The sequence below is a fragment of the Trachinotus anak genome, unplaced genomic scaffold, assembly GCF_046630095.1.
Source record: "Trachinotus anak isolate AG129_WGS33_773 ecotype Australia unplaced genomic scaffold, CSIRO_AGI_Tana_v1 ptg000003l, whole genome shotgun sequence".
NCBI lineage: Eukaryota > Metazoa > Chordata > Actinopteri > Carangiformes > Carangidae > Trachinotus > Trachinotus anak.
In genome coordinates, this window is record NW_027273854.1 from 23,269,636 (window position 1) to 23,295,828 (window position 26,193).

The 26,193-nt window shown below is 39.9% G+C and overlaps 1 protein-coding gene and 1 long non-coding RNA gene across 2 annotated transcripts; both read right to left on the reverse strand.

Annotated features, from left to right (window-relative positions):
- Positions 1-1,304: 1,304 nt before the first annotated feature.
- On the reverse strand, positions 1,305-12,738 carry LOC139618610 (uncharacterized). Its single transcript, XR_011689756.1, has 5 exons — positions 10,907-12,738; positions 3,104-4,613; positions 2,955-3,025; positions 2,808-2,878; positions 1,305-2,479 (listed from the first exon to the last, which is right to left on the reverse strand). It is a non-coding gene; the product is annotated as an uncharacterized lncRNA (long non-coding RNA).
- A 28-nt stretch (positions 12,739-12,766) lies between these two features.
- Positions 12,767-19,145, reverse strand: LOC139618603 (uncharacterized). Its single transcript, XM_071474687.1, has 3 exons — positions 19,008-19,145; positions 18,194-18,297; positions 12,767-16,169 (listed from the first exon to the last, which is right to left on the reverse strand). Coding segments are annotated over exons 2-3 (1,617 nt in total). The 5' UTR covers positions 18,196-18,297; positions 19,008-19,145; the 3' UTR covers positions 12,767-14,554.
- Between the last annotated feature and the right edge of the window lie 7,048 nt (positions 19,146-26,193).

The window sequence follows — 26,193 nt, forward strand, 5'->3', positions numbered from 1 at the left end:
ATGTATTTGATATATTTATGTTTGTCACTGATCTCAAAATGCTTATATACATATAGAAAAGAAAGAACAATGAAAAAGAACCATGAACAAATAGGAAGTGATCTTTTCTTTTTAACAGAATTAGTGATTTGTGAAAATTAAATCAGGTCTTTGTGGTGTTACATAGTTCATTCATTTTTACCAGTATGCTATAAATTTTTATAAGTGTCCATTGTAGTTTCCACTCATGCATTTAAAGTTGGGCTCTCCTGTGATAACCACTTCCTGGTGAGATTCTTTTTACCAGCCACCAGCAGGATATTCATTAATTATCTGTCTCTTTTTGACCAGTCTTGAGATATTTGTCCAAAGTATATAGTTTTAATAACCAGAGGGATTACACATTTAAAAATGTCTTGCAGGGTCTCATGTATCTCTCTCCAGTAGTCTCTGATGACAGGGCAGTCCCAGTAAACGTGGTAATAATTGGAATTTGATTTCCACAGTTTCTCCAGCAGACAGGAAGACTATTATCATACTGGGCTTTCTGAGAGGCTGCAATAAAATACCTGATCAAGTTCTTCCAACCAAACTCCCTCCATTTCTGTGAGCTAGTACACTTCCATTGCTACTTCCATGTTGTTGTCCATTCTTCCTCCAACATATGTATCCCCCCTTCCTTCTCCCATTTCGTCTTAATGTATGATATATACATGAGATCATTCTACTACCAATATCTGAATTGTATGCTTTTTCCAAACAGTTCTACCAGACGTGAACTTGGTTACATTTATCACTTTCATATTAAAATAGTGTCACATTTGCAGATATCAATAGAAGTCTTGCTTTTCTATTGGGGGGGGGGGGGTATCCTCTCCTCAATATTTTTCCATTGAGCAGTGTTTGATGAGTTGCACCAGCATATCATCGCTCTCATCTGTGTTGCAAAATAATAATATCTAAGATAAGGCAAGCCCCACCCCCCTTCTCTTTGCAATGTTTCGAGGTGGACTCTAGGTCCATCACCTTACCATATATATTTTGATAACATTTTCTCCTATTCATTAACTTGGTTATTGGTTAACCTTGATTGGCATAGAGTCTGGAATAGATATAATAATCTGGATAATATATTCATTTTAATAGATTCAATCCTTGAGCTGAGGCTAAAGAAAGGAATTAGGTTCCATCTCACTATATCTTCCTTAATTTTTTTATGGATAGGCAAATAATTGCACTTGCCTATGTTGATCTTGTGTCTGATCATTATGTATCACTGTGGGCAGGAACTCTTCTAATTGTTTGGCCATGATGGCAGTAAACAGTCTATAGTCTACATTGAGAACAGATAGTGGTCTAAAGGATCCTCATTCCATTTAATCCTTGACTTCTTTTGGTGTGGCTGAGATTATCACTTCTCTCCAGCTGGGAGGCATCTGTGCTTTCTGTAAAGCCCAGCTCAGTGTAGGGAATACAATGGGAATTAACTCATCTTTAAATTCTTTATACCATTCTGCTGTATAACCATCTGATCCTGGTGATTTATTCAATTTGAGCCTACTAAATCCACCTTCAGTTAAGTTAGTAGTCATCTTTCTATTTTGTTCTTCATTTAAGGTTGATAACTTTAGGGAATTTAAATGGGTGTCAATTTGGGTTACACTTCCGCCAGGAACTGTTGAATTTAGAGTTAAAAAAAAAAACAAAAAAACTTCTGAAGCTTCCTGGATGTCACTAAGCTTTTTTTTTTTTTTTTTCCTTTTTTTTTTTTAAAATCCACTTTTGACTTCGATACCTAATTCTATGGATTGTGTTCTCTGCAGTTTTTTTTTTCAGTTTCAATGCAAGCGTTTTCAGAGACTTAATTCCACTTTCATAATGTCTCTGAGGAACATTGCATTTTTCTCAATTTCCTGTGTTGCTAAACTATTAATTTAATTCCTTATTCTCTTAATTTCCTGTACCATGCTTAATTTGTGTGTTTGTTTTAACATTCCTTTGGCTTGTTTTGTAATTCCTGTAATGTCTTATTCCTTACTTTTTTCTTATATGAATGTGGCGTGGCGAGGGAGGTCGGGTTATTTGTTCGGTTGCGACAACGCCACCCGGGGGAATTTCACCCCCAGGAAATTCTAATATAAGTGTTTTTCTTTTATTAAAGGAGTAAGGTCACACAGGTTCTCAATATACCACGCGGCAAGAGACGGTTTTCAATTAAGGAAAATAAATTTTATTTTACAAAAGGAATCTATCAAAAACATAGACACAAAATTAAAGTGTCACACCAGCCCAACACAATAATTCGATAAAATTAGCACATAGGCAGGGAATGAGGATGAGGACAGGGCTGGGGTTTACCATGCGGCAAGAGGAAACCAAAAAGGGGGACAGGGTCCTGAAACAAACCACCCGCGACACTGCACACCCACACACAGCAAAAGGAAATCGTGAAGAAGACACTGCCACCAGGGATTGGACTGCCGCCTTCGGCCCACACCACCTGACCAATGACAAAGAGGAGCATTAATAAAAACATGCCATGTGCCACACAGACTGGTGTGGACAAACAAATATTTAAATGAAATAACAAAACAAAAGAAACCAAATCCAAAGAAATACAAATAACTAAATGAATTCCTAACAAACAAAATATAACCTAAATAAATGTTGCCCTTGGCACACATTAAGGCAACCAATGAAGACAAATTTATACAAAATTGTTTAAAACAGGTGTCGCCACAGTTGTCCAAAAGACGGGAGCCAAAACAGCAGCGAAAATCCAGGGAGTGGTGGCCAATAGCGGGCCAAACAAATTACCTCCACCTCACCTTGCAATGTAACAATGAGGCCCCAGGGGAGAGTGAGAGCCTAACAGGCCGCGGCTCAATTACACGGCAGCCTACAAGTACACATGACAATAATCAGCTGGGAACTGAGTGACAGACTCGATGGACAGGCAGACAACATCGACCTACCAAACGGACGAGCTACCGGACCCAGAGGGCTTCCAGTGGAGCAAACCGTCTCCAGTCGGCCATGCTACACGCTACAAAGAGCGGAGATTGCATCACCAATATGCCCGTTACGCACACATGTAAAAAGGAGAAATGGCAGAGCGCTTTACCTGTATAGAGGATATTGTGCGCCTCGATGGCGGCCACGCCAAACAAACGGGCTCTGCCACGCCAGACCACAGCCACCACAGGAGATTGGAGCAGAAAAGAGAGTCAGGTATACCCACACACCTGTATATAACAGTGTGCACGGCGCCGCCCAGTGATCAGGGTGCCCGGCGAGTTGACACAGTGCCATGTAGTGGCCGGGAGGGAAACAACCTCCGGCTACATGAAGTTATTGCTATAATTTTCCCTCTCAGGACAGCCTTCAGGGCATCCCATAAAGTGGGAGGTGAGACCTCTCCATTGTTGTTGTAGAGTCTAATTTCTGTATATATGTACATATATACACAAAAACTGTGTCTGATCCATGAAACGACCACTGAATGTCCTGGTTCAATGACATTTTGTATTTAAACAGTCCTCTTCGTCATGCTGTTCACATTTTGACATCATGAGACCAAGACAACACCTAACAATCAATCAACAGTACCTGGCCATTGCAAGGCTTCAAACAGGATGTTCTCAGAGGGAAGTTGCCACTGAGCTAAGAGTGTGGCAGAGTGTCATCAGCAGGTTGCAACAGAGGCACAGAGAGACTGGAAGAGTCACAGAAAGGCATAGAAGTGGACGTCCTTTGGCCACATCCCATGCTGATGACTGCTTCATTGTGAACAGTGCCCTGCGGAACTGGATGATGAATGCCACTCCAGGCACGTTTAAGGGAGGTGAGAGGCACCCAAGTGTCACATCAGACCATTTGAAACCACTTACATCAGCACGGTCTGCGTGCTAGACAACCTGCAAGGGTACCTGACCACACCACCAGGCACAGGCATCATCATCTTGCATGGGTCAGGGAGCATTTGCGCTGGATGAGGAACCAGTGGGCGTCAGTGCCATTCTCTGATGAAAGTTGATTCACACTGAGCAGGAATGATGGGAACGCTGTTGGAGACGTCAAGGAGAACACTATGCATCAGCCACTGTTGTCATCAGACGAGCCTTTGGAGGTGGTGGTGTTACAGTCTGGGCAGGTGTGTCTAGTCAATACAGAACTGCCCTACACCTTGTGAATGGTACTGTGACAAGCTGATACTACCTGAATAACATCATTAATCCAGTCATTGTGCCTCTGCATGAGCAACACAGGCCTGATCTCATCGTCATGGATGACAATGCCCCAGCTCATCAAGGTCGCATCATCAGGAAACGGCTGCTGGAGGCTGGGGTACCTCAAATGGAGTGGCCTGCTCTTTCTCCAGACCTGAATCCCATAGAAAACCCATGGGATCAGCTGAGTTGTCGTGTAGAGGGTCGTCACCCTGCACCCCAGAACCTCAATGACCCGAGGGCAGCCCTTCAAGAGTGGAATGCCATGCCTCAGCAGACAATAAGTCAACTTGTGAAAAGCATGAGATGTCGTTGTCAAGCTGTAATTGATGCTCAAGGACACATGACAAGTTATTGAGACACTGACATTTTTTGTTGTGGTATGCATGTTTCTACTCAAATGCCCTATCTTGTCTCTCTTTCTTCGAAATCCTGTTCGTGACGCCAAATTCTTGTTGTTTCTTAAACAGCGATGATGTGATGATGATGAAGAAAACTCCGCTGACACCGTCTTGCTTGTATATAAAGAGGTTTATTACAAAGAAGTCCAGCATCAAATCAAGCACCCTGGGTTGCCTGAGAGAGGAGTCGAAGCCAATGTGAATCTCCTCTGAATAACTGCTCTAACTCCCCATCTATATGAGTTGGTTGTCTTCCTAAACCTAAGACAACGTATGTAATCCATACCATAAAAGGCCTCAGTCAGAAGGACAGTCATCTTCCAAAACCCCTAGACCTAAGACCAAAAAAGGCCACATTCTCCTAAACAGAGAAGCACCCATCTCCTAGTGCATCCTCTGACTTGGGGCCCCTATCTAAACATACCAAACCCATAAAGTTACACATCCTATAGAGCCCCAGACACTACATATTTCCCCCCTTCGAGACTACGCAGAGTCTCGAAAAATAAATGAATAACACATACATGCTTGCAGTTGTGACAAAAATAACAGTTCCTCCTACAGCATAACCTTAGCAAGTCAACAACTTTGTGGAGTGTGAGAGTGAAAAACCTGTCAGGCAGCTATCTGTCCTGAAATGTCCATCAAACAATCTAGACAGGAAAATTCTCTCACGGCCCCTCTGCCTTAGGCGACCACATATAGTACTCCAGACCAATTAAAAAGGAAGAATTTTAACAATATGTATAGGGATATGACTTAAGCAAATACATATGGAAACCTCAGAAAATAAAATCAAAACAATGTCCAAATTCAGGCTGGTCGACCCATCGCACCTTCCAATGGACCTTTCCCTGCCTAGCACCAATATCCCTAAGCATCCCCGAAAAAAAAAGAAAACATCTGAGATTCCAGTATATTTACTCAATAACAGAAAACATCATTCTTCAATCAATTAAAACAAAAACTTTATAAAATATAATAAAAAGTATTACTCATGTAATAAAGAAACTCAAAACTAAGCAAGACATAATAGTTTGGCTAAATTATCACTACTATATAAACATCCTCTATTACTATCACAGATTACAATAAACAGAACAAAATCCAATATTATGAAAATATATGTAAGAGAAAACAGAAAAATGCATCACACTGCAGCTCCTCAGCAGCGTCGACTCTCAGTGTAGTGTCGATGGTGTTTTTAAATCTGGCCAGTCCTTTTTATTGTCCATGTCTGAATGTCTTCAGAATGTCAGAATTCCTGAAGAACCAACCACCCTCGCAGTGGTCTTCCCTCAATATCGTTCTAGGAGGAAAAAAGAAAACACCAAACAGTATCTTTGCAGAAACAACAGATGCAAATTGAAACATCAAATGCAGATTAGCACCTTATAAGTAGATGTGAAATTCACAATATCGTACTTTTACATTATTCCTAGTTATAAATCACCTTTTCCATTTCCCCCCTTTAATCATACCACTCTATAATAAGAAACTACTAAAAAATAATAACAGAAAATATATGTTAAAGATTCAGATATTCAAAATGGATATTGCTCTACTAGTTTGCCTTCTATCACCACTTCCTTCTAAACACCCTCACGAACACCTTGTCTCCAGGTTGCACTGTGCTCCTCTTTTGCTCATTGAGCCTCTCCTGCACCTCCTCTTGTCTTTGCCTGTCAGAAACATATGTGGATATTCTTTTATGCAAAGTAGCCATATATGTAACATACGCTCGCATTTCATCTTTCAAAAGGGCCAGGCTTGGACCCTTTCCACTTGTACGCAAACAAGACGTTGGCATCCGTCTTCCCGTGACCAACTCATGAGGTGTCATATGCAAATCACGCAGCTCACTTGAGCGACACACCATTAGCGCCAGCGGAAGTGCCGCTATCCAATTTAGGCCCGTGTGTTGACAGATTTTAACAATGCGATTTTTCAAAACACCATTCATTTTTTTTCACAAATCCCTTGACTTTGCGGATGATAGACTGCTTCAAGATGCTGTTTAATTCCCAGTTTTTGCAAAATCAATTTCACTGTTTTATTCACAAACTCCTTCCCATTGTCTGAGGATATCCTATCTGGAAGTCCCCACCTGCTTATGACCTCTCTACACAAAAACTTGGCAACCGACTGAGCATCCTTCCGCTTGGTTGGACAAGCCTCAGGCCATCGCGAAAATCTGTCCACGACAACTAGCATATATCTCTTACCTTCAACTGGTTTTATCATGTCCACAAAGTCCACAACTAACTCACGCATAGGACCCCTCGGAGTTGGAATGTGACCAGGGGGAACCATCACACCCCTCCGAACATTATTTTTCAGACAGATAGTACATCTACCTATGACATAATCAATTTGTTCAAGCAAATATGGTGCCCAAAACCCATACTCCTTTGTAATCTTTCTCCTAACTTCCCCCCTTGCAACATGAGCTAACCCATGCGCTTCCTGAATCATCAGGCCTAACAGGTCTGGAGGTGCTACTATCAGCCCCTCATGATTTCTCCAAAGACCAATAGAATCTTGGGTGGCACCTCGGTCTAGCCACAACTGTTTATCCATTGCAGGAGCAGCTTCCTGCATTGAAATCACATCCCTAAGTGTAATTTTATCTTCCAAATTCACTTCATGAGTTACCAGAAGAACTTTACCCAATTTGTCTGCTCCTGTTACTGCTTTTGCAGCTTCATCAGCCGCTTTATTCCCTTGTGTGACCTTTGACACATCCACTTTATGTGCTGCACATTTAGCTATTGCTATTTCTTTAGGCTTCATCATAGCATGCAACAGTTTCATTATCTGAGCGTGATGCTGTATTGGAGAACCATCTGTTTTCTTAAACCCTCGGTTTTTCCACACTGATCCAAACAAGTGATACACATTATGTGCATATGCAGAGTCTGTATATATTGTCACTCGCTTACCTTCCGCCAACAAACACGCTTCAGTTAGCCCTACAAGTTCAGCAAGCTGTGCAGATGCAGGCTGTGGTACTACTTCAGCCTTCTCAACAACAAATTCAGTTCCTTGGGCTTTTACTACTGCGTAGCCAGCACTCAATTTATCTCCTACACGATAACAGGACCCATCAGTCCGTTGCCAAGCTTTTCTTCTAAATGACTACAACATGTATTATCTTTTGCATATGTAGAGAGATGGATGTATTCTATTAACCCCAAATTAAAAAAATGTTCTTATTATGAGTTTGTGGATAAAACCACACTAGCCTTGATCAGCCTGGATTCAGGAGCTGCACACTCTGTCGTCAGCAAGCCTCAATCCATGTGACGCACTGGCCAGCTGCCTTCTCGTCTGCACTTTGGAAGATCCCAATTCAGACGCACTTCGTCTCCTTTCTCTCCTCCTCCCACTCTCACACACCATAGGTGGATAAAGGAGGAAAAAGAGAAAACAGACAAAAATTCAGTATCTTATGAACTCACTAGGTCCTTATAAACAACACAATAAACTACTCAGTGTGATTTACGCATATTATCTACCAACACTTAGGTCATTTTTATCTACATCAGATGTTTTCCTTCTTTTAAACTACAACCATTAATGAACACCAAGTTATCATTTCATACAATACATTATCAATTTAGATGTTTTAGTTTGTTTCACTCTAATAGCATCTTAAATCTTCCAATAGTATATTATTATCCACAAGCTGTACTTCCTAGTATTCTTTTTACTCTACAATGATTCCAATATCCTACAAACTGCCAAATCATAATGACCTAACATCTTTCTCCATTACACTACCTTACAAGGAGAGAAGGGAGGGAGCACCCTCACCACTCCTCCTATTAGAAAGAGCCATCTTATTTGCATTCTATGTGGGGTATCCCCCTTTGCTCCACCTCTTAAAATTAGCAAGAACTTCCAGTATATTCTAACTCTCAAAGAGTGAACATCTAGCCCAATTTCCATATATCTCCCCAAGATCAGATAGACTCCACATGACAAAGCATAGAGTCAGAAACAAAGAACACACACACAAACCAGAGCAGAATCTCAGTCAACCACCAAAAATACAAAACCTCCATTAACAGCCAAATCTATCTTCTCCCCTATTTTGAATAAGACTGTATGTTCTTTAAACAGACAAATCCACTACATACAATCACACACACAGACTCACTGAGAAACTCACAGACAACAAGAAAGATGGACAGAGAAGGACCACACATTGCACTCATCGCTAACTCACATTCCAAATTCAATAAACTTAATCAAAAAATTTAACTTTATTTCCCTTTCTAATACTTATTAAATCTTTTTACCCATACTTATGCACACAAAATATCCTCACTAATTTTTACAGTTCTCTTCAAAATCTTATACGTCCTTTTTGGGGCTCATATGTTCTTACAAATTGAAAATGTCCCCTCGAAAGAGGCTCATAGATCTTATCAAAGTCCCCCTCAAAGGCTCATAAGTTTTTAGTCACATACATATAAAGTCCTCTTATTTTTGAGGCTCATGTTGTTTTATTCACGTGTATAATGTCCTCTTATTTTTGAGGCTCATAAGTTTTTAACACTAAATGACAAAATATCTTCCCTTATAGATTACTAAATCTCCTGTTCTCAACCACAACCTATATATGCCTATTCAATATGAAATCTATCACATTAACATAAACCACATTAACCAACCCATACCTTTCACACACAGCTGAAACACAGCTGAGACAGCGCTCCACACACACACAGACACACAGGCAGAGACCAATCATCCAACAAACAAAGGCACAGAGCAAACTCACAAAATAAAAGCACACAGCAAATTCAACATCATCCCAAAAAACACAAGCAGCATTTAATCCCAAATTCTCAAAGCCAACTCATTCATACTTTTCCTATAGCATGCTTTTCACCGCTTCTTTTCTCTCTTTTTCCTTCTAAATTTATGCTACCTTATGAGGTGTAGATATTCAATGAGAGGCTGCTTCAGACACTGTTCGTCAACTAGTGTTCGAGTGGGAACTTACAATTGAATTTTCCTTTCTACACCTCCAGTTCCTAGAACTGACCCGAAATTCACCTAGTGATGTTCCAGGATTTTTGGCCCGTCTAAAACCGCCTCCCAGAGGTCTTCTATCCAAATCTGCGGCTTCTTTCTTTAACTCTTATTTTCTCATTTCTTTCTATTCCTCTATTGTCTCTTTACTTTTACCTTTATCTTCTCTTTTACCTTGTCTCTTTTTCATGTTTCCAATTTCCCCTGGGCCCAGGGTTGTTACTTTCCTCTTTTTCTTTCAGCCAAATCTGACTATTCCTCAAAGCCAACTTTCACGCAGTGACTAATATACACATGTCTTACCGTTAAGAAGCTGAGGGCCCAATCTTCATTAATCTTGCACGATGTTGTTTAGCTCACCTTATCGTTACTAATTAGGCTATTCTACACTTTTTACTTCAACTTCTTATTTTCTCTACTTCCTTTACTTCAACTTTTATTCTTCTTCCTTTCTTAAACTTTTATTCTCTATCTTCTCTATTATACTCCCCCCTATTGCGTTGTTCACAACGCAATAAAACCCAATTTAGAACGGAGCATCACTCCACACATCAACACATCATGGCACACACACACATGATTCTTTACGGTGTGATCTGACAGCAAACACACAACAGCCTCAACGAACAGACCAGCGCCCAATCATGTGAGAAATGCTCACCGTATCCGCGGCTTGGAGCGGGAGTAGGTGCGCTGAAGTTGTTGGAGACGCCGCAGGTCACAACACGTCCGGACTTCGTGACGCCAAATTCTTGTCTCTCTTTCTTCGAAATCCTGTTCGTGACGCCAAATTCTTGTCTCTCTTTCTTCGAAATCCTGTTCGTGACGCCAAATTCTTGTTGTTTCTTAAACAGCGATGATGTGATGATGATGAAGAAAACTCCGCTGACACCGTCTTGCTTGTATATAAAGAGGTTTATTACAAAGAAGTCCAGCATCAAATCAAGCACCCTGGGTTGCCTGAGAGAGGAGTCGAAGCCAATGTGAATCTCCTCTGAATAACTGCTCTAACTCCCCATCTATATGAGTTGGTTGTCTTCCTAAACCTAAGACAACGTATGTAATCCATACCATAAAAGGCCTCAGTCAGAAGGACAGTCATCTTCCAAAACCCCTAGACCTAAGACCAAAAAAGGCCACATTCTCCTAAACAGAGAAACACCCATCTCCTAGTGCATCCTCTGACTTGGGGCCCCTATCTAAACATACCAAACCCATAAAGTTACACATCCTATAGAGCCCCAGACACTACACCTACTTTCATGATATAATATCACTGTAGCATGAAATTTTTAAATTTTCCATAAATTTCACCCGAAAGTTAAATATCCCTAACTTTTTGTGAGTCGTGTATGTATACTTTTGACTTCTTCAAAGTGCCCATCACAAGGTTAAGGTCTACTTCCTACTTCCTTCTTGCAGGCCTTCATCACCACACCAGATTTTACCACCATATAGCAGGATTGAAATAGGCATCATGGCTGACTGCACTATCTCCCCATTAGCATTCTCTATGGCAATGGAAGTGATGCACCAGACAGCCGCTAAGTGTAGCAGAATAAAGACTTGTTGTAGCGGCTTTTGGCCTAAGAGGATCTTTGTGCTAGATTGCTTGGTGATCATTGGCCAATCACCACAAGGGGACACACTATAAAAGCGGGTCACTCTCGCGCTCTCTGCTGTTCATGCTGAGAGCGTTTCTGGTTCACCTTGCTTCAGCTCTGCCACAGGTAGGAGACAGTCTCCATTATTGTTTGCAGTTTGGCATGTCCTTGTTGTGAAGCTGCTTATATCGGCTGCTTGTGACTCTGTAGATCTCCTGGCTGTTGCCATCAAAGGAAAACTGTCAGATCAAAGGTTCTTCATCAAAGAGAAACCCATTCCAACAGTATCTGAGAAACCTATAAAAAGCTTGAGAAGATGCTATGATGTAAGCCTCAAAGACTGTGACAGGTCCAGCAGCTGAAGCAGGATGTTAGCAGGGGCCTTGAGAACATCAATCAATCCATGATCCTTTGTGAACTAAACTAAACTTTGGTACCATAGTTTCTTCTGCTACCCCAACTGATGTGGCCACTAACTGTAACTAACATTCCCCTAACAAGAGTTGAGAACTCTGACAAAATAATCACCTCCTATGTGAGAAAGTGGTTCAGAGTCCCAAAATGTCTGAGTAACCTCGGCCTGTATGGACACGGCACCTTGAGCTGCCTATCAAGTCTTGTAGAGGAGTTTAAAGGCACCAAGACAAGGCTAGAGCTGTTGGATCGTCCCTAACAACTGGACAGAAATGGACACCAAAAGAAGCAATCCAACAGGCAAAGGCAGAGCTCCAGCATGGTGACAATGTGGGCCAAGTTCAACAAGGAAGAGGAGGTTTGGGGTGATTCAGAGTAGAGTCTTGTGAAACAAGGCAATCCTACCAGAGCAATAAAAGTTGGTAGTGCTGGAAGTCTGGCATCAGAGGGAGGCAGCAAGATGTGCTAAGTCTGTCACACAAGGAAGACAGGTTCAGTGGATGAAATGGGGAGAGCAGAGACAAAAGGAGGTTCAGCTGGAAAGACTTGTGGGAGATAGAGGCAAGCAGGATCAGCTTCCTGCTTAGAGCGACCTATAACATCCTTCCTTCATGAAGAACCATCCTGATCTCCATGCTCAACTCCAGCTACCCCCAGACACATCCTCACTGGTTGTAAAGTGAGTCTCTCCCAAGGCAGGTACACATGGAGGCACAACCCAGTACTGAAATACCTTCTAGCAAAAACTGAAGCTAATAGGCCTACACCTTTGGCATGGAAAGTAAAATATGTATAAGGACCTCAGACATCAAATTTCGTCATTTCAACTCAACAGCAGATGGTCAGGTCTGTGCAGTGCTGTTTAAGTGTCTGTAAAAACTGAACATAACGTTAGTTCAGTATGGTCAGTCCACACAGCTTCATCTCAACTCATGGTATTGATCACTACAGAAATCATCAGTAACAAAGTTTATCACATATTCTTGATGACACTTTAAGTGGTCTTTAATAGTGTTTTCTCTGTTGACCTGCTGCTCAGAATAAAGTGAGACTGGTTCAATAACAACGAGAAACAGATTGAAAAAGCACCTGATGATCCAGCGAAGACTCCATTTTATTCATGATTCATAGAAAACTGCACCAATCAGGACATGATTTAATGTAGCATAACAAATTATATTGAATTCACAGACATGAATTGTTCAAAAATAAAGTCAAACATAAAAGGAATCATGTTCCACACGGCCTGTGTCAACTGAAATATCAGAACTAGTCATTTCAAGCATGAAGACACATGAAGAAACCAAAGTAAAAATCGAACTGAAGGACATTAGATTTCATGACTCCACTCTTCAAAAACACTCAAGTGTGAAAGTTGAATTCTGCTCCAACAGCAGAATAGTTTTACATTCTGTCTGAGTTCAGCATCTGTTTCATTGTCTGTACAAAGTGATTATAATGAGGAAAAAAACATGTTTAACTCTTCTCTAGCTCTAAGTCTAACTATATCATGTCAGTGACATGTTACTGGCTCACAACCTGGTTACTGAGACTGTGCCAACATGAGAGCAACACCAGAATAAACCACAGCCTTGTATGGACTGAAAACATTAGAAAAACATTCAACTAACACTAAGAAAACAAACAGAAACCAATGTACAACACAGTCCAACTTTGTACTGAACATTGAACACCAGGGGGTGTCCTCACTCAATTTAAAAGCAGAGCTGTTAGCTGGGTCTCTGTTGCATTTAACACAGCACAGGCTACACTTATACTCACCAGCTTTACTGTTAGATACTAGTTGTACTTTTAGATACCAACTTTATTTTATGGTTCATCCTTCACCCCAGAAAGAGCAGCTGACAAAAACAAGGTCAACTTCAAGTCCACTTATCCCCTTGTTCTGGAGCCTTTAAGCAGACTGTCCTTACAGCACATGGATGTTGAAGGATTAATCAGCTGGATCCATGTGTACTAAACATTTACATGTTAAACTCAGACACTGGCATTAGGCTGCTGTGAGAGTCTGATGTTATGAGACAGTGATCTGTGTGTCCATCAGTCAGTGTGTTTACATGATCTTAGAAAACCATGTTTGTTTTACATGAAGCAGATCAGTGACCAGATTTCTGTGTTATCCCCGATCTCATTCTGGGAACATAATAATATATCAAATATAAGCCCTGGAGACTGACTTATTCAGACTTGTTGATGCAATTTTACATTAGCTTCATGTTTAGTTTGATTTTGGATTTAAATACAAGGCTTGCCCTGTCTATCTTGTTAAAAGCTTATTATAAAGGTAATTATCCTTATATTCATAGTAAACCTTGTTCTGCAAGAGAAATGTAGCTGGGAAAGCAGGTTCCTCATTTACATGTTAACTAACAAATCAGATTACGCAACAGAAAGCCAACTGTAACCAGATTACTGAGGTTCATGTAAACACACTGATGGAACAGCAACAGTCATTATAAAGAGGAGAAGTTTCACAGACTTACACATTTGAAATTTATAAGCTGATCACATTTTCAGTAGAAGACAGAACCTAAGTACATTTACTGAAGTACAAATTGTAGGTACGTTTTACATTTTATGCTAATTTATACTTGTATGCTGCTTTGTTCTCCACTACATTTATCTGACAACTTTAGTTACTAGTGAATTTAACATAACACATAATGAACTTATAAAATATGATGCAGTTACTTAACTGTATAAAATAGTTCAGATCAGTTCCATCTCAACCAGCTACAACAGTAAAATGCTGCTTACACATGAGGAAAACAGTAATAATAATACAGAAATATGATATATATTATATGGTATTGACAACTTCACAGTGATGTTGTTCACCTACTTCATTACTTCTTGAACTGCTTTACCAACCTGCTGTTACTTTACCAAACATGTATCTCAGTCCTGCTTTGGTTCCTTCATCCACTCGACTTCTCATCTTGTCCAGTTTCTGGACTTTCTCTGTGTCTCCTTTCTTCTCCAGCTTCTCAATCAGGGAGTCCAAGTGGACATGAGTGGACAGTGAGTTCACATTCAGGGCAATCTCGTCCAGTCTGACAACATGTTCGTAGGCCTCCTCAACCAACTGATTCATCTGTGCTGTCAGGTCTTTCATCTCCTTCTCTAGATTTTCCAAAAGGCTTGATTTCCTCTCACTTTCAGCTTTATTCTTTTCAAATTCCTCTTTCATTTCTGTTGCAGTCCTCTGAACTTTCCTTGTCTTGTTCACAAACCTCCAGGTTTCCTTCACATGATCTGATGCAGGACACTTATTGGTACAGACAATACAGTGACCTCTCTTTATGACCTCACAGCCTTCAGGACTCCAGGCCACTGTGCATCCAGGATAGTGACAGTTCTCTTGGCAGACAGTACAGACAACAGCTCCTTCAAAAAAAAACAACCCCCACCTCCCACCAGCAATAGTTTCTTTATCTTTGTAGACCTCATCCACTTCTACAGTGAACCCCTCATTCTTCCTCATCTCCTCTTCATGTTTCTTCAGACCTTCTCGAGTCTGTTGGATTTCTGTCTGTTTTAGTTCAATCAACATGATTCTCTCTTGCAGGTTTTGGATGCAGGCTGCCAGTCTTACACGTGTCTTCAGCACTTTCACTGTTGTCTTGAGCTTTTGAGGTGAAGATCTCTCCAGGAAGGCAGTAAACTGACTCATTCCCTTCTTTGTTACCCTCCATGCGTTCACCAGTTCAGTACTGGTTTCCTCTGATTTCTGTGTCTTCTGGCAGTTATCAAACAGGAAGTGAACCGCCTGCTGCTTCTCATTTTTGGCACATTTAATGTTTGCAGCTTCAAGAGCTTGTAGAACATTTGTAGGTGTTCCTCCAGTTGAGTGTGTGATGAGAGCTACAATCTTGTTCTCAATGTCTTTTCCAAACAGAGACACCACTGAATCAAAGATGTACTTTAGTCGGTCACTCAGTCGACATTCAGTCGCCCTCAACACCAGACCCACGGCATTAATTTCATGAAGTCCATGGTCTGAACTGAACAGTTCCAATAATTCTTTACTGACAATGTCATCATGTTCAATCCCTTTGGTGCTTCCATATCCAGGAGTATCGATGATGGTCAGAGAGTAGGACAGAGTTTTATCTTCAAAGCCAAAAATCTCGTACACAATCACATCTGATGTTCGACTTTCTGACTGACCTTCCTTCTCCTTCTCCTCTTCCATCATAAACCAGATGTTGTCTTCACACTTCACTCCCATGGTGTAGTTGAGCAGAGCATTAACCAGAGTGGATTTTCCTGTTCCTATTTCACCCACGAGTAAGATAGTTTTGTTGATTTTGTTTGGATTTTTTTTCCCAATAGTCATTCTGGTCAGATTTCCAACCTGCTCTTTCTCTGGTCTGAGCTGATAGAGAGCTGGAGATCCTGAATGGATCAGAGTACTTTTGGAGATGATGTCCTTGTATTTTTCGGAGGAGTGTTTGCTCTTGTTGAATAAGGTGATCCTGCAGAAAAGCAGTGAATCATCGAGAAAAGAGAAATTACACATGGATCACTTTGATGGGGAGTTTTGTTGTCACCACAACATAATACTGTTAGACCTACACAATGTGAATAATTTTCAGTTTGCCATGAACGTCTTGATGCAGTGAGCTATCACAAAGTCATGTTGTGAATCCTGAGTCACAATCACTCTACCCCCTGTTATATTGGCAGAATGATCTTTGTTCTGTCCTAATGTTGTAGTTTTGCCAGTTTATGACTTTGTGCATGCATGTGGGTGTGTGTGGGTGTGTATGTTAATGCTTCTCTACTCGTATCTACTCCTTATGCTCAGCCCCTCTCTCTTCTCCTTTGTTTTTCTCCCTTACACCCCGATATACTTGACATATTGATGCACTTGTGTATATTTTATTTCCTTATTGTTGTCTCAGCTTAACACTGCAAAGGGTCTCCATGTTATTCACCTGAATATTAGGAGCCTACTGACTAAAACTGATTTATGTACAACTTAGTTTGCTTATAATAAGCCTAGTGTAATGGCACTGTCTGAGACATGGTTACATAGCAACATTCCTGATAATGACATCAACATTGATAACTATGTTTTGTACAGAGCTGATAGGGGAAGAGAGAAGTTGCCAAATATGTTTCCATAAACCTGTCCTCTGAGCTTGTTAGACCAAAAGAGAAACCTTTGTATTTTGAATGTATTTTTGTTTGAATAACTTTTCATGAAAATTAATTAGAATTAAATTAATTAACTATAGGAAATATCTACAATTGATACCTATCAAATCTACCAGAGTTGATTTTACAGCTACCTTGGTTGGATTCTTGTCACTGATCCTGATATTAAATCTGGAGAAGTATCCAACGTTCATCTTCCACCAAGATGCATTAAGGCAATATAAAAATATTAATACTGAACTTTTTATTTATGATGTAATTGCTATAAACTGGGACAGATATAAGTTAATATTTTTTGTCAATGATGCATGGAACTTCTTTTACACTGAATTTATTAAAGTTGTAGACAACATGCTCTGGGGACAACAATTAAGGCTAAAGGTAGACATTTGCCTTGGATTAATGGTGATCTTATAAGCCTCTGTAAACAGAAAGATAAAGCCCAGAAAAATATAGTTTAACAAAAAATACGATGACAGCGCATAGTTTGTGTTGAGGACACAAACAACTTGAAAAGGAGATGGTGAAGAGTTAATAGTTACTTCACATGAAACTTTTGTTGATTTGAAAAGTAATTTGGTCCAAAATGTGGCAGCTTATTGGAGCTGAAATGACAAAGTTCAGTGGTTGGTTAGAAACACTGACACACTCAGTTTGACCTATGGTATGTATTTTTTGAGTTCTGTACTTACATTAACCCAAATGTTTCTCACAATTTCCAAACCAGAGAAATTATTTTAATCATGGTAACAGTCCGTTTCATTAGGTCACCCATCAATGACATCATATCCCCTATATTCATGCGTCAGTGTTGTGGTTGCTTGCCAGAAGCTAAAATTGGATTTCTATCCAGTTTTAAGCCACATTTGTTAGATAAACTTCTGATACCTCGGTCATTTTTAACTATACATTTTATTGTAAAAATATTTATAGGATTTTAGTCATCGGATGTCTGAATCTTAAATTATCAGACCAAAAATAGAATGATGTTATTCTATTATAAACTGATGACATTTAAAAAAAAACAAAACAAAAACAAATTAAGGTTCGGGATTCAAAAGATTTATCATTTAAATAACACAAATTCCAGCTTGGAATACATTACATTTTACTGCCATTGTGTCATTAACTTAGTGGAACTGCATTTCCATGTATTGTTACTTTATAATTATTACCTTAGATTCTGTTATATATTATAAAATATTAAACAGCAACTTCAATTTCTCTGTAATCATTGCATCATTTATACCTCATGACTTGTATAATTATTATAATTTATAATTGTATAATGATTATATAATCATGTATAATTATTATATAATTATAATTGGCTACTCACATGATGATGCTGGGTAGTGAGCGTTGTGGGGATAAACAGGTGTTTGGTCTCTGGATGAGATGCTTATAAAATATCAATGAAACACAAACCACAGATTCATTCACCTGTAATGAAGGAAATTTTAAATTAATATACAAAATCATGATTAAATCTCAAACAGACTGGTGAAAAGTTTTATTGTGTTTCATATTTTAATTACATTCCCGATAAGAAGTAATTCCTGGAGAACAGGAAATGTGCAGTTATTATTGTAAATAAGTGATATATTCATGGTCACCTGGTCCAAGGAACAAAAACCACTCTCTTGTTCTTTGGCTTTTTTTTATGTAATTACATGTGTCCAACAGAAGATGTGATGTTGGATCAAATATCGCTATTAATAGAACATACTGCAGTATGTTGTCTATTTGTTATTTTGCACAGGCACACAAACAGTAAAGATGATGATACTGATAAACACAGTTGGCAGCAAACAGTTCAGTTACTGTAAGATTTAGTCAGTTGTTTGGGTGTCCTGTCAGAACTTCCTGATGCCCCTTTAATGCATTTTGTCCTGTATTGCTCTGCCTGTCAATCTCTGAAAGCCGATTTTCAACAAACAAAACAAACTGAAACCAAGAGCTGTGTGAAAGGAAGGGCGGGGAATTAAAAATGGAGGATGTGATCAGCAGGAAAAAAAACAAAAAAACTGTGTCTTTGGATTTTTCATGATAAAAAAAATTTCAGTTTCTCTCATGCTTTCAGTATCATTAAATAATTATTAAATTCTGTTATTTTAAAGTATTTCATTGTCTGTTTATCAAAATGATCTTACCTGTTTTGTTGGCTTCAGGACGCTCTGTGAGCTCTGCTGAGGAGGAGTCAGTGTTCAGAGGTTTTACAGGACATCAGCTGGAGGGACAGACTCTCTGTGGTCACATGATTTCACAGAAACTTCCATTGCAATTGACCTTCCCTCACATACATACAAGACTAGAAAAAAAAGCATCTCATAAAGTGTAAGAAACGTGAACTTAAATGTAAGAGTTGTAGTGCGGTTTACAGAGGTCCACAGGTCTGGACTGAGCTGATAACACTATAAAAATGTCACAATCTCCTGTTTTTAAAAAGAACTTAAAGCAGCAGTTGCTACTAAAATATATTTCAAACTTGTATGCCCTAAAAGTATTTACTCTACTGTCCTGTTATTTTTATTTACCATTTATTTCTGATTGTGTATCTTGCCTGTTGGTTTAATGTTTGGACTGATGGGATAAATGTTTGGGACCATTTAGTTTTTCTTTTTAGGGTTCTAGGTATTAGTTTTCAGAGGTGGACAAAGTACACAGCTCTGCTACTTGAGTCAAAGTGTAGAGCCCTCTGGTCAAATATTACTCCAACACACAAGAAAGTTGTATAGCCAAATTTACTTGAGTTAAAGTTCTGAAATACTTTACTTTAAAAATACTTAATTATTCAAAAGTTCATTGTTCCACATTTACAGAACCTAATGACAACAACTGAATAAACTAGTAGAAACTGTAGAATAAGAAGTTTGTAGAACATGATACAAATCTGAGAGAAAGGGCCATGAAAACACAACCGAATCAATAACAGGAGCCACTGTCATGTTCATATGTCTTTTTCTTGAGGCAGTGATGAAGGTTGGTTGTGGTAAACACAGCAAACTTTTAAAACGAAAGGAAACTTTCTTTGTTTCTAAAACCTCAAACGTAGACTGAAGATAAGGCCGTGGTGCTCCAGTGAATCTGGTGAGGAATCTTCTGACTCATCTTTATCTATCATAGCCATCATCACGCCAATGCAAAGCTGAAACTGAGCTGTGAAAAAATGCAGCAGCACAACATGACTGACAGTATAGGAGCTGGCTGTGGTTTGGTCCTGAGATGAACACAGTGTATGATCTGTCACATTTTTAAAAATAAAAGAAAATTCCCTCCAAAGAGTAAAAGCTAGTTTCCAAAAAAATAATACTCAAGTAAAATACAGATACTGGGAAAATATACATAAGTACTCAAGTAAATGTACTTTGTTACTGGTATTAGTGGTGACGTAGTGTACTTTTCTTCAGTGGGTATACTGTGGTCAAAGTGAATGGATTGAATATTAGCATGATCAATTTGCTGATTGTTGACTTGTTACCTATATTGGTTATTGTGTAATATAGACTAACACAGACTATAATATAGGCTACATAGGCTAATATACAATTAATAAAACAATAGGCTGTACCATATCCACCTTGGAGGAAGCCTGTGGCATGAAGAATTGAACATTTCCACTCTCACTGTGCAGTCTGTTCTTTAGCTGCTATGGGTACACAGGTAACACCTGCAGCTGCTGTTTCAGATCAGACGTCCCTTCCATGGGCGACTGAAAAAGCTGCATGTGTCGCCAGGGACAGAGCCGAGTCACCCATACTCTGTCTTCCATTCAGCCCTTTATCTCCACAGCCTGTTTCTTTATTCTGACGGCCACAGTGAGAGAGAGACAGGACAGTCAGGGAGATCCACTTGTAGACTATGACTGGTTTGGTTTTACTTGACATTACATTATTCACAGCACCCATTTTTACAAAAACAAGTTGCCAAAGTGCAAATTATGTCACAAAACTATGTTATTACCATTATCATTGTGCATTTTTAAATGGTTATACGGAAATTCTGGAGCTTTCTTAGTGGGTATATAGCATATACTGTATTTGTCAGATAGATTCCAGTTTGTTCATCTTAATAATGACTCTTCTATCATCACTAAAGTCAGTCATGGAGTTCCACAAGGTTCTGTGCTAGGACCAATACTTTTCACTCTATATATGCTTCCCCTAGGAAACATTATTAGGAGGCACCAGATAAATTTCCATTGTTACGCAGATGACACCCAGCTGTACTTATCCATGAAGCCAGGTGAGACTAACCAGGTAGCCAAGCTTCAGGTATGTCTTAGGGATAAAAATCTGGATGACCAGTAATTTCTTACTCTTAAATTCAGACAAAACTGAAGTTATTGTAATTGGCCTAAAACACCTCAGAGATACAATATGTGTGTGATAATATACTGACTCTAGATGACATTACCTTGGCCTCCAGTGCTACAGTCAGAAACCTTGGTGTCATTGTTGACCAGGACTTGTCCTTTACTTCACATATAAAGCAAGTCTCTAGGACAGCCTTCTTCCACCTGCGCAACATTGCAAAAATCAGACCCATCCTGTCTCTAAAGGACGCTGAAAAGCTAGTTCATGCATTTGTTACCTCAAGACTGGACTACTGTAATTCTTTATTGTCAGGATGTCCCAAAAATTCAGTAAAAAGCCTCCAATTGATCCAGAATGCGGCAGCACGAGTACTGACAGGAACGAGGAAACGAGATCACATCTCTCCTGTGTTAGCTTCTCTGCATTGGCTCCCTGTAAAATCCAGAATCGAATTTAAAATCCTCCGCCTCACCTACAAAGCCATTAATGGTCAGGCACCATCGTACCTTGGAGAGCTTATAGTTCCCTATTTTCCCAATAGGACACTTCGCTCTCTAAATGCAGGTCAACTTGTGGTTCCCAGAGTTTGTAAGAGTAGAATGGGGGGCAGAGCCTTCAGCTATCAGGCTCCTCTCCTGTGGAACCAGCTCCCAGTGTGGGTTCGGGAGGCAGACCCCCTCTCTACCTTTAAGATCAGGCTTAAAACTGTCCTGTTTAGTAAAGCTTATAGTTAGGGCTGGCTTGGGCATGTCCTGACCCATCCCTTAGTTATGCTGCCATAGAGCTAGACTGCTGGGGGATTCCCATGATGCACTGGGCTCTCTCTCTCTCTCTCTCTCTCTCTCACGATTACTTCATGCCATTAACTTTGTATTTTTTTTCTCTCCCGTAGTTTGTGCTTCTCCTCTCTCTCCCTTTCTCTGTTCTCATTCTGCAGGTATCTCTGCCCCGGGAGCAGCAGGACCCAGATCCACCACTACTCATCTTTACTATTAACCACTGTTACCTGTCATTATTATTGATAACACCATTACCCATACAGCTGTTCCTGGTCTCTCTCTCTCTCTCTCTCTCTTTTCTCCACTCTCCTCCCCCACACCCCCTTTCTCCTCCTAAACCCAACCGGTCAAGGCAGACCCCCCCACCCTGAGCCCGGTTCTGTTGGAGGTTTCTTCCTGTTAAAAGAGAGTTTTTCCTCCGCCCTGTCGCCAAGTGCTTGCTCTTTGTGGGAACTGTTGGGTTTTTCTCTGTTACAAAGTAAGGTCTTGACCTTGCCCTGTAAAGTGCCTTGAGATAATGTATATTATGATTTGGCGCTATACAAATAAAATTGAATTGAATACTGTTGAAATTTTCCTGTAAATTTACAGCAATTTGTTGCAGTGTAGACTACACCACTGGGTATTAGGATTTAGATGTTTTTTGGCTGAAATTGCATTGATACATGCAGTGACTGGGCCTCTATTCACGAGCTCCTGAAGCTTATTGGGAAATTAGGCCATTTTCACCATTGCTATTATCTTTTTTTTATGCTTTTTAACACACAAACACCTGATCTACTGTTTATTGAAAAACCCACCAAATCCAAACCTCTTACTACAGGTTAGTAAAGTTTTGTGTATGTGTATCCTGACAAAACCTCAAACGTAGACTGAAGATAAGGCCGTGGTGCTCCAGTGAATCTGGTGAGGAATCTTCTGACTCATCTTTATCTATCATAGCCATCATCACGCCAATGCAAAGCTGAAACTGAGCTGTGAAAAAATGCAGCAGCACAACATGACTGACAGTATAGGAGCTGGCTGTGGTTTGGTCCTGAGATGAACACAGTGTATGATCTGTCACATTTTTCAAAATAAAAGAAAATTCCCTCCAAAGAGTAAAAGCTAGTTTCCAAAAAAAATAATACTCAAGTAAAATACAGATACTGGGAAAATATACATAAGTACTCAAGTAAATGTACTTTGTTACTGGTATTAGTGGTGACGTAGTGTACTTTTCTTCAGTGGGTATACTGTGGTAAATTGACAGCTGTCTCCGTTGTCACCGTGGATGTTTTTCTTTGCTTAAGAGAATTTAATGATGAAAATCCATGATCGCATTTTTTACGTGCTTCACGTGTTTCATGTGTTTCTCTGTTCACTGACTTCGACGGAACTTATTATATAACATGAAGTCTGTTGTTCAACAGGTAATTCCACATTGTTCAGAGGTAGTCAGTGGTGCCAGCAGAATTATATTTCATAGTGAGCACAAGAACTGTCTGTAGGCTACTTTTCGGTTTCCCACACACGCATAAATATGTTCTCATCAAATGAGTGAGATTCATGTTTTGAGCTCTAAAGTTATGACACAACATCACCATAAAACTCTGATTAGCCTACCGCATGCATTTCAAGGACCAAACAACAGGCCTGAAAAACACCAACAGCCAGCTGAATAACAGGCTACAGTATACTATTATATACCTGCGGTAAATGTCAGCAATAATCAGGCAACTTATTCCCTCACTTAGCTAAATAAACAAACAAAAAATTTACACACAGCGCGTATAGAATGACAGCTGCCAGCGCCTCTGGCGCTACTAACAATTATCAGCACCGCACATTATGAAATTAAATCAACATAAAATGGAAGATATTTACTAAACCTTCTGCAAATTATCACCAAGGCTAAAAAAGTTTTGATTTTGAAGAATCTGATTTACTGTATTCTTTGAATTAATTGTATCTATTGTGCTATCACAATAAATGTTTCCTGTGGCATTTTGTAAACAAGCTGTGAAACTGACATATCGCCCTTGAGTCCAATACTTCCTCTTTTAGCTGTGATTTTGGTCTCTACCATCACCCGAGGGAAATATCTGTCTCTTTAGCTGCTAAAAGCTCCACTGTGTCCATCTTCTGGTCTCTAACTAAGCAAACAGCAGACAGTTCCATTTCATTTCTTTTTATTAGCTCTCTTCATGTCACACCCTTAAGTAATGATCAGAGCTTAATGCTCTGAAATGTATATCTAAATTTCAACCGGATGATGTGGACTGTGCAAATATATTTTCTCATCACTTGGAGAAAAAAAGTGTTGGAGCGTCTGGTGGTTTTAAGGGAGAGAGGGATCCGGTCCAGGCAGTTTTAAGTAATCAAGGACACAACCATTAGACAAGGAACTGTTAAAAACAGAGAGCAAACTGGGCCCGACAGATTCCGTCACTGGGGTAAATGCCATCTCTGTTAAAAAATGATACACCATCCCAGAAAAGATTAAAATTGTCCACTGAAAGTTGTGGGAGGAACATTCAGATTGTAGTCATGGGTTGAGACTGAGCAAACCTCCTCCACCTTGATGGTGAGAGGGGATCGGCCCATGTGGCAGGAGTGGGGGACGAGCCACAAAAGGTTGATGATCCTCTCATGATGGGCTGAGGGCAGACTGGATGCTACAGTGACTCACTATCGCCTCTGGAGGTACAAAGTGTTATTACACATACCAACTCCTGAGGGAAATATCTGGCTCTTTGGCTGCTAAAAGCTTCACTATGTTCACCTACTGGTCTCTAACTGTTTGCTGTCTGCTGCTGAGCAGGTAGTGGACAGTGTTGTTGGGGCCCAGGTCATCAGGCATCCTCCTGGTTTTTAAGCCCTGATCAACTGATGCTGAACCACCTCAGCTGACTCTTGTCAACAAGAGAAGTCGTTCTCTGAACTGAGCCTCTGAGCTGAGTTTGCCCCCCCCCCCCCCCCCCCCCCCACCCCCCCCCCCCACCCCACACCCTCCAACCCCCCCACACCCACCCCCCCTTCCAGTGCATCCCACTTCAGCTGCTTAGATTCATCATCTCATTGTTTAGAAATCAGGACTTGATTCAATACAGTAGATAACCTTCCTAAACCTGCCTAAAGCAGGACTTGATCTGCTGTGGGACCTCAGCCAGACCCAACCTGAAAAGATCCTGAATGTGTTTGACCTGAACAGACTCCAACACCTTCAGCAGCATGACGATCTAGGAAAAGAGCAACAATAGAAGAAAAATGACCAAACAATGAAAACAAAGCTCTAGAAACCAATTCTTAAAAAATGTGTTGATGTGCTTCAAAGTCTAATTGACAGAAATAATGTAACGTCCTTGTTTAACTAATTGCACCAAGAATAAAACATTTTGAAGCCAACTGGGTGACAAACCAATAAAAAGACCATAATAGTTTAAACAATCTATCAGATAGAAAATAATTGTCATTAAATAGTAAAAATTTTAAATAGACTGCTATTCTCCTAAATTATTTTCTCCCGTGTTGATTACGATGTGCCATATGGAGCTGATACTGAACACACTCAGATCCATTCAGAGCCACTGGGGTCAGAACCACAGCAGTAAAATCAACCTGTCAAGACCTCCGGCCCACAGTGGAGGACTGAGACAAAGATGGAGCGGTCAGTCCGGTGCTTCAGCTTCAGGCTGGGCTCCCTCTGAACCACCACAGTCCACTACATCACCTGTATTATTAGGATGGAGTTCAAATATCTTTGAGGTCTTTTTCATGAGCTCACGTTTTTAATGAGAATGTGAAGTGAGATTTATGTTGGTCAGAAGATTTTACTTATCTGGAAGCCAAAGACCTTTAGTTGCACAGAGGAGAACTGGTATTCATGACCTGGCTCATTGAAACATGGTGGGTTCAAAAACATTCAAGAGGAAAACAGATTGACAACCAGTCCCGTTTCCTTTTGTACTCTACAAAGGAAGCTACTTTCCATGACATGGTATTTCAGTTTGACAACTAAAGAAGACAAGACGGACTATTTGATTAATATTCATTCAGATTTCTCTGGTATTGTATGGTAATTTTTTTTTGTGATCAGTGAATTTTGTGTTAGATGCTGCTGTGAAGGTTAATTTTCTAATTCTCATTCTCAATTTAAGTATTTCATTAAAAATGGAAAGACTGCATTCTCAATCTAGCTTCAATAAACTTGTAGAGCCCATGAAGGATAGCTGTAGTGCTAAAAACTTTTTTTTATTTCACCA